Here is a 9,165-nt window from a genome sequence, read left to right as displayed (position 1 = left end):
CTGCAGGCGACCGAGCTGCTGGCGTCGCTGGTGCCCGCGATGCTCGAGGCGCGCGAGTGCCCGATCGACCCGACGGCCGACCCGGGCCCCGCCGCCGCCACGCCCCTCTCCGACGACCCCATGGTGCGCTTCTGGTTCCCCGTCCTCTTCGCCTTTTACGACGTCATCATGACGGGCGACGACCTCGAGGTGCGGCGCGTGGCGCTCGACTCGCTCTTCGCCATCCTCAAGGACCACGGCACCACGTTCCGCCCCGACTTTTGGGACACGGTGTGCCAGGAGATCCTCTTCCCCATCTTTGCCGTGCTCCGCTCGCGTTCCGACGTGACGCGCTTCAGCACCCAGGAGGACATGTCGGTGTGGCTCAGCACCACCATGATCCAGGCGCTGCGCAACCTCGTCGACCTGTGGACCTACTACTTTGAGACGCTCGAGCGGCTGCTGCCGGGCCTCCTCGAGCTGCTGTGCGCGTGCATCTGCCAGGAAAACGACACGCTGGCGCGCATCGGCACGTCGTGCCTCCAGCAGCTGCTCGAGAAAAACGTGACCAAGCTGAGCGAGCAGCGCTGGTCCCAGGTGGTCGACACCTTCCTCCAGCTCTTCCGCACCACGACGGCCCACCAGCTCTTTGACCCCGTGCTGCGGGCCGAGCACGCGGCGCCCAGCCCAGGCGACGCCAACGGCGCCCGTCCGCGGATCGAGACCAACCCGCTCGACGGCGCCAACGGTGATGATGCCGCGGCGGCGGCGGCGGCCGTGCCCGGCAGCAGCGACGGGCAGTCGCAGCAGGCAGCGGCACCGACGGCCGCCATGACGCCGTCGGAGCGGCGGCGCATCTTCAAGCAGATCATCGTCAAGTGCGTGCTGCAGCTGCTGCTCATCGAGACGACGCACGAGCTGCTGTCGAACGCGCTCATCTACAACACGATCCCGGCGTCGGAGCTGCTGCGGCTGACCAAGGTGCTCGAGGACAGCTACCGCTTCTCGAAGCGCTTCAACGCCGACAAGGAGCTGCGGATGGCGCTGTGGAAGGTCGGGTTCATGAAGCAGCTGCCCAACCTGCTCAAGCAGGAGAGCAGCAGCGCCGCCACCCTCGTCCACATCCTCGTCCAGATGCACTCGGACCGCCGCGAGGGCCACCGCGAGATGCGCAGCGCCGTCCGCCGCCGCCTCGTGCCCCTTGGCCGCGACGTCGTCGAGTCGTTCCTGCCCCTCGACGCCGAGACGCAGGCGCGCAACATTGCCGCCTGGACGCCCGTCGTCGCCGAAGTCTTTACGGGGCTGTGCAGCTTCGACGACGACGTCGACGGCGGCGGTGCTGCTGCCGGCGCCGGTGATGGCACTGCCGGCGCCGTCAGCTCTGCCAAGATGAGCAGCCGGCGGCAATCTTCCGAGGACGACGAGGATGATGAAGAAGACGACGATGATGAGGACGAAGACGACGACGACGACGACGAGGGAGGGCGGGTATTTACGCACCACGCCCACACCTTCTACCCGCTGGCCGTCGAGCTGCTGGGTAAGGACCCGCTGCCCTCGGAGATTGCCGAGTCGCTGCGCTCGTTCCTGTACAAGGTCGGGTTGGTGTACGGCCTGATTGGGTCTAAAGGCCGCGGCGGCGGTGGCGGTGGCGGTATCCGAGGCGGTGGTGGTGGTGGACGACTCACGCGGGTCGGGGCGGGCGCGGCTTCACCACCACCGCCAGCAGCGCTGTCGTAGACGAGCAGTGTCGTGTCGTGTCGTGTCGTTGCCGAGCGCTCTTAGCTGCTTCTGCCTGGCTTCCTCGCTCCCTCATGGACTCGGGGACTCGGGACTTGACTTGGCCTTGCTAGTTTGTGCTGTGCTGCCAAAATTCACAAAGACCAAGACGTCTGATGGATCCAAGAGCCCCCGCGCCGCTTGCCTACCTGATCGCCTGCCTGGGGCTCGATTCTGATACGGTAGGGCATCACGAGACGAGATGGAATGGAACGAGATGGTCGGTGGATGGACTTGGGAGGACGACCACGCCCATCTGGACGGGCGGGCCGTGCATCCAAGGCTATGTAAGGCGGGGTGGATCTGTCGGGGGGTGCAAGCGAGGGAGCGAAAGCCGGAACGGAAGGCATCGTCGATGGACCAGCAAAGGACGTGCGCGAGAGCGCGCTTGCAAGCCGCCCCAGCTGGGACCTTGACCTTGCAAGATGTGCCTCTGGCCCTGGGCTCTGGGCTCTGGGCTCTGGCTCTGAATCTGGCTGTGGGTGGATGTACCCCATCTTCCAGCGCTCTGCTCCTCACCCGTCCGCCCGTTCGCCCGATGGCCGTTGTTTCGACACCGATCCGATGTCGATTCGGAAGGAAAACAACAGAGCCGCGCCAGATGGGCAGAGGCGAGGGGCGCGGCGCGAGGCGAGGTCGAGTACTGTGGTACACGGTCCGACCGTCATCCAACCCGACCCGGTCCGATTCAAATCGACTCGATTCGAAGCCGGATCGAATCGAGGCCACCGTGCGTGCTGTCATCCATCCAGGCGGAACGAGGATCGACGAGGGCTAGGAGCTTTAGCTACGATACAGTGCGGTACGGTACGGTACGGGACGTCGATGTGCGTACCGCACGGTCCCCAGATCTCGGACGAGGATCGCGAATTGCGTCAGAAGCAAGCACGAGGGCCGCACCGTTACCCTCTCTGACGGACGGTGCGTCTCGAGAGCGAAGCCAGGCCAGGCTAAGCCAGGCCTTGAGCGCGCAGACACACGAAAGCAAGCCAAGGCCAGGCTCGGGGGCCTGCCGCGGTCTGTCGGCAAAATCTGGCCGAACTGGGCAGGTCTGCCCCTGCCCTGCCCCTGCCCCTGCCGTCCTGCCGCTTGCATGGAAGCTCGCCCTGCCTCGCCTTTCCATCGGAAGCCATGGGCCGAAAATGCAGCCCAGCCCAGCCCAGCCCAGGCCAGCCGCGGCGATCAAGGGTCCGGTCCCTCCCGTTCCTCGTCGTCGTCCTGCCTGCCTAGCCTAGCCTAGCCTGGGCCTGGCTTGGCCTGGCCTCGTGCCCATCGTTGCCGTCACCCTCGCTCGCTCGCTCGCTCTGGCTGCCTGCCTCCACCAGCCATCGATTCGAGCTGGCTCGCAAACGAGGTGTCTCCCGCCGGGATCTGCCCGACGTCCGTCTGCTCCTGGCCCCTCTGTCGTCGTCGTCGTCGTCGTCGTCGTCGCTGCTCCACCTCTCTTCTCCTTGGTCCCGTCACTCTGCGAAGTGAGGGCCAAGTGAAGTTGGCTCGATTGGCCCGACTCAACCACCCGGCTGAGTCGCGGCGATAACCAGGCAGCGCGTACGCTCATCGATTCGGCGACGCCGGAACCCTGCCGATCAAGCACCAAGCCGTCGTCGCTGCTGCCTCACCGGCCTTTTCTCTGGCTGCGGCGACTCAGCAAGCACGCAGGGCAGGGCAGGGCAGGGTATACACGCACTAGGAGCAGGGGTAGGGCAGGGCAGGGCAGGAACCAGGCAAAGGCCCGCCCGTCTAAAATCCGAGCGGGCTGCTGGCTCGCTCGATCCCTTGCCTTGCCTTGCCTTGCCTTGCCTCGTCCGATCCTCGTCACCTCTTCTCCGAGAGCTCCGGTTCCATCGAGCAGAGGTCACCGTCGATGCAGAGCATTGCCCTCGTCGTCGTCGGTGGATATCGGGCGGATCGGCCAACGTGGATCTCCCCTGTCTGCTCGGCCTGGGCCGAAGAGCGCGCTAGGTACGGTCAGCTCAGCGACGGGCCAACTGCGAGGCGAGGCAGGCGGGCAGGTAGGCCAACCGCCTTTCGGATCAAGCTTCCGATGCGGCGGCGTCTTGGACAGGCAGGCAGGCAGGCAGGCAGGCAGGCTGGGCAGTCGAAAACCGGCCAGCTGGGTCCAGAGGTGACTTCATTTTTCATGCAGGCCGTCGGAACGAAGGCATCAGGCAGCGCCGAGCAAACGGAAAAGAAGCCGCCTGCCAGGTGGAGGTCACGCAGGCACGCCCAACCACGAGCAGCCAAGCAGGCAGGCTGGCAGGCTCGACGTTGCCTCGGCCCTTTGCTCCGGAACACGCCCTGGCTGGCTGGCAGGCTGGCAGACCTCGCTCCTCGTCGCCCCTCTCCCCCTAGCCTCCCTCGTTCCGCGGTCGCTGACTCGAAGACATGCATGTACGTATGGCGAGGATCGGCAGCGGCGGCGGGACCCCTTCCCGGACTCAGCCGCCTGCCTGAGCAGTGACTGCTAACGCGCCGGAGGCAGAGGCGGGCGAGCCGCGACGTGCGGATCTCACGCTCGATCCTTCGTCATCCTGCCCTGCCCTGCCCAGCTCAGCCCGGCCCAGCTGGGACTAGGCCAGGCCAGATCGAGCTGGTGGACCGCCAGCATGCATGTGGATCGACGGTCATGGATGCCCACGGAAGCGCTTCGATGCCTCCGCTCCGAGGTGGGCCAACTCGGCTTCCCTCCATCGACTCCCTCGCCGGCGGCAAGAGCTAGAGAGGTACAAAGGGCCAGGCCCGAGGTTGGTTCGCGAAGTGGCGTCCCTCTTTCCCACCCCCGCTCCCCAACTCTGCCCACTTCCGCCTGCCCGTCTGCCCCACTCCCTGCCTCGTGCGGATCCCGCTCCAGCTCACTCCCGTCGCCGCTCCTCTCTGACGACCACGATCACGACGGCGCCCCCAGCACCCGCCAGCACCGGCTCTCTTCTCACGGGTCGATCCCCTTCGGCTTCCACCCGGACTCGTCCTGCACCGGCGCCCCGTCGACCCCGGAACGCCTCCGACGCCTGTCTTCCGCATCGGCGTCTCCCGGCTGAGCTCGCTTTGCCTGCCTGGGCATCCATCTCGAGCGAGACGACGGCGACGACGCCCAGGCAGCCCCGGCCTCCCGCGCCTCTTTCTCCATCGGCACGATTTATTCCCAGGCCAGCGACAATATCCGGGGATCACCACGATAGCGTCCTGCATCCAAACAAGCCGTCTTGACTGCATCCCGTTCCAGCTCAGCCCAGTTCAGCATCAGCGCAATGACCCGCACTTCGCCCTCAGCATCCTCGCGCAGAGTCGCACGCGCCGCGCTCACCGCGCTCTTTGCGCTCACGGTGGTCGCGATTACCGATGCAGCGGTGCTCTCTCCCGCTCCGATACAGCCCGAGCAGGGTCTGCGGCAGCGAGGCGTCGCAACCGGACCGGACCGACGGCCCTTGCAGCTGCTCCTGCCGAGGACCGCATCGGCAAACTCTCTTGGCGTTCCGCTGGCCAAGCGGCACGGCGACCACGAGGATGATGAGGAGCAGCAAGTCCACGGCGCCGAGCCGCAGCAGCAGCAGCACGGGCATGATCACGATGGCCTTCACGCAGATCAACACAGCGCGGCGGCCGAGTCCATGGAAAACGAGCAGCCGTCCAGCGGGCATGGCGACCGGCCCAGCACCGAGGAATCCACTAACGCCAAGGCCTCCGACTCACACGAGCACGGCCATGGCCATAGCCACGATCACGCCTCCGCATCACTGCCAGTAGGCTTTGTGGCCGACGCGGATAGTTCGGGCGATGTTCTCGTCCCCGTGCCGAGCCTGCACATTCACGGCGGACACAGCCACGGCGGCTCCGGCGCGCCCAAGGAGCACCTCAACGAGACGAGCCTCTTTCTCGCAAAGGGGCCCGACCCCCTCAGCTACATCGAGTGGGACTTTGGCTACGGCGCCGGCTCGTTTGGCGAGCTGCAGCGCTTCATGGCGAGCCAGGATGTCCTTGCTGGCACGCCCATGATGAAGCCCATCGACGGCCGGTGGCGCAAGCTCTTTGACGAGCGTGACCAGGAGCAGCGCAGGGAGATCGCTGCGGACATCGCTTCCCGCATCGAGGGAGGGCAGCCACCGGCGCGGCACGGCGGCATCCTCGCTCTCCACGTCGTCCTGGCTGTCCTGGGCTGCTTTTTTATGCTGCCGACGGCGCTGGCGCTCCGGGCCGCCCACTCCGGCCTCGCTCCTCTGGCATCGCTCGTCTATCTGGTCACGCTCGGATCCTCGCTCCTCGTATCGATGCTCTACAAGGCCCTCACGCCGCGCCTGTACCCGCACAACTCGCACGGCGGCCTGGGCTGGGCCATCTTCTGGATCTCGCTCGCCTGCCTCGGATCCGACGTCTTCAGGCTGGTGACCCAGATCTGGTCGAAGATGCGCTCCCTTGGAGGAGGATCTGGCAGCGCCAGCAGCCGCAGCAGCAGAGACGGTGGGCCTGGCGGTAACTTCCGGGCAGCGGGCGGTCGCTCCTGGAACGACGTGGTCAACACCGCGCTTGGCAGAGTTTTGCCGCACTCGAGCGAAAAGTACGACGCCCTCGAAGAGGAGTCGATGCTGGCCGAGGCTGCTCGCAGCGACGACGCGAGGGAGGTCGACATTGAAGCCGACCTTGCCGCCCGACTGCGCGGACACAGTCGCGGCCATGGTAGCAGCGGCAGCGGATCGCCACACCGCGTTCACTTTGACGACGGCGACTACGAGGAGGCCGACTGGGTGGGCAGCGGCAGCACGGCCGTTGGCGGCACCAGCGCGCGCCCTTCTGGCTCAAGGCCCAGCAGCCCTTCCAACGGCGCCAACGCTGCCCTGTTCGACGAGCCCATGACGGCCTCGCCGACCACGACTGTCTGCAACACGCCGAGGAACTCGGTCTTTGGCGACAGCCATCTGCCCGGACTCGGCCTCAAGGCCGTCTCGAGCTGGATGGCAAAAGCCGAGGGTGCCTCACCCCTGTCCGCGTCGGCTGCACGCCTGCCCGGGTCCGACAAGCTCGGCATCGCCAAGCCGCGACGGAGCCGCCTGCAGCTGCTGCGGAACGTGCTCCGCTACGCTCGCGTGACGGTGACCCGATCCCTGCCCGTGCTCGCCTTCGCCGAGACCTACACGGGCATCGCCGTCTACACCGGCTCCTGCCGCAGCGGCTACCAGAACGTCTGCCTGGCGCACGGCATCAAGGGCGGCATCTTTTTCTGGTACGGCCTCTTCACGTTTGCGCGCTACCTCGGCGCCTACGCCGACTGCGGCTGGGCGTGGAACAAGGCGCCGACCTCGTCGAGGCCGTCGTCTCCCCAGGGCAGCAGCACGGGTCGTCGGGTCGGACGCGGCATGCCAAGCGCCGAGTTTGTCGAGTGCCTGGTCATCACCATCTACGGCTGCACCCAGATCTGGAACGAGCGGCAGGGCGCCAAGCCGGGCGACCCCTGGACGATCAAGCAGATCCAGCACACGTCGATTGCCGGCATGTTCTGGTTCGTCGGTCTGCTCGGCCTGCTGCTCGAGACCGGCTGGGTCCGAAGGCTCCTCTCGCTACCGATCGCCTACAGCCACACGGCCGCGATCCCGCTGTCGGAGGTGCGGCGACGTGGCAAGGGCGGCGTCCGGGCACGCGGCGAAGGGGCCGGCGACGACCTCGACTCGCTCGTCGACGCGCAGAGGCAGCCGGCGTCGTACAGCTTCTCGTTTAACCCGTTCCCTGCGCTCGTCATTGGCGTGACGGGCCTGGCCATGTCGGCGCACCACCAGGACTACGTCTACGAGGTCGAGATCCACCAGCTCTGGGGCAACCTGCTGGCGCTGTTTTCGGTGCTGCGGTGCCTGACCTACTTTTTGCTCTGGCTCCGCCCGCCGACGGCGTCGATCCTGCCGTCGCGCCCGCCCACCGAGGCGCTGGGCGCGTTTTCCCTCTGCTGCGGCGGCCTCGTCTTTATGCTGAGCAGCGAGGAGGTGTCGTTTGCGGCGATGCGCAGCGGCTACGGCGATTTCATGGCCATCCTCAACGTCGTCGTCGCCGTCGTCTCGCTCCTCTTTTGCTGGACGACGGCGCTGATGATGATCAAGGGCTGGGCGGTGCGGCGCGAGGTGCGCCGCGGCCTTGGTGAAGGACAGCGAATGCACGGCGACATGCGCGGCGACGATGCAGAGGCTGGAGGGGTGGGCCTCAGGCTCGACACGCATGTCGCCGCCGCTGCTGGGCCGCGTTCGACACCCAAGAGGTACCGTGCGACGGTCCCGGCTTCTCCGATGGCCTCCGCCGCCGCCGTCGAAGCTGGCGTGACGGCCGACGGAACGACCGAGACCGTCTTTGTGCTCGACGACGACGACGACGACGATGACGACGGCGGCGAGGGCGACGACCGCCACCGAAGGCTGGGCGAGGCTGCCCGCACCGCCCGCTGAGGCAGCGGCGCACGACGACGGCGGCACGACGGACGCGGCATGGACTCGCATCCGGATCCCTTCTGTCCCTTTCCTCTTTCTCACTTCGATACCCGCGTTGTTCGTGCTGCACCGCGCTTGGCCTCTGCTTGATCCGACTGGGATCAGCTCACGGCCAGCGAAGCCCGGTGCGCTGCTGCACCATGCCCTGCGCGGCAACCAGACCGCCTCTCTCTGCTATTCCCCGCGATACCTTCGCCTTAATGTATCTTTTCAGCCTCTTATCTAATGGAATGACACGCCCTGATGACCTGTCGAGATCCGACCGATATGGACGAGATGATGGAGCGTGTGAGGGATCCCTGGCGCCGGCTGTCCTCCCAGAGCCCGCCATCTGCGCCGACAACAACGGGGACGGTGTCGTACCCATCCGTCCTGGTTCTGGGCCTGCTCTGGCACGTTGCTAGCCACACTGATGTCGGCCTCCGTGTGGCACTGAACCGGTTCTGCTCGTCGTCTGATGGCGAGGGCAAGGGCGAGGGCGAGGGCGAGGGCAAGGGCAAGCGAGGCTCTGGACGAGGTGGAAGGAGAGGAAGCGAATCGGGACTGCGGATCGTCCGCAACTCGGCCTGGCCGATCGGGTGCGGCTGAGCCGTGGGCTGAACGTGAAAGGCAGCCAGGGTCCATCCCGCCTTTTTGGCTGCAGGCACAAAGGCCGACGCCGACCCACGGCCCTGCCTGGCTTGGCTGCCCCTGCGTCTGTCTCTGCCGCCAGTCCCGCCGCTGCTGCTGCTGACTTGAGACCTCACCACCTGCCCCTGCCGTCCGGGTCTACCTCTGCCTTCCTCCTTCTCCCTTCTACCAACACCACCACCCGTCGCCCGACGCTTTCCGCCTCACCATCATTTCCCCCCTCCTCTGCGCTAGACGTCGACCCGGTGCTCCTTCTCCTACCACTGCCCGCCGACGCCGCCAACGGCTGCCTCAAGACGACGGCGCACTTACGCCC

At 66.7% G+C, this 9,165-nt stretch overlaps 2 protein-coding genes across 2 annotated transcripts in view; both read left to right on the top strand.

Moving 5' to 3' along the window:
• The window catches only part of PFL1_04699 (uncharacterized protein), a gene marked incomplete at both ends in the record, with an annotated part of 6,721 nt that extends 5,002 nt beyond the window's left edge, over positions 1 to 1,719 (top strand). The window contains one exon of the mRNA XM_007882228.1: positions 7 to 1,719. Within this exon, the coding sequence (XP_007880419.1) occupies positions 7 to 1,719 (1,713 nt within the window). The remainder of the gene's footprint in view (positions 1 to 6) is intronic.
• Positions 1,720 to 5,006: 3,287 nt separating this feature from the next.
• Positions 5,007 to 8,177, top strand: PFL1_04698 (uncharacterized protein; the record flags this gene model as incomplete). Its single annotated transcript, XM_007882227.1, has 1 exon — positions 5,007 to 8,177. The coding sequence occupies one exon, from the start codon at positions 5,007 to 5,009 to the stop codon at positions 8,175 to 8,177; it is 3,171 nt and encodes a 1,056-aa protein (XP_007880418.1).
• Positions 8,178 to 9,165: the final 988 nt, after the last annotated feature.

This window comes from Pseudozyma flocculosa (genome assembly GCF_000417875.1).
Source record: "Pseudozyma flocculosa PF-1 unplaced genomic scaffold scaffold00016, whole genome shotgun sequence".
Lineage (NCBI taxonomy): Eukaryota > Fungi > Basidiomycota > Ustilaginomycetes > Ustilaginales > Ustilaginaceae > Pseudozyma > Pseudozyma flocculosa.
Note: the sequence above shows the minus strand (reverse complement) of the source record. Positions and strands in the feature narration are given on the sequence as shown.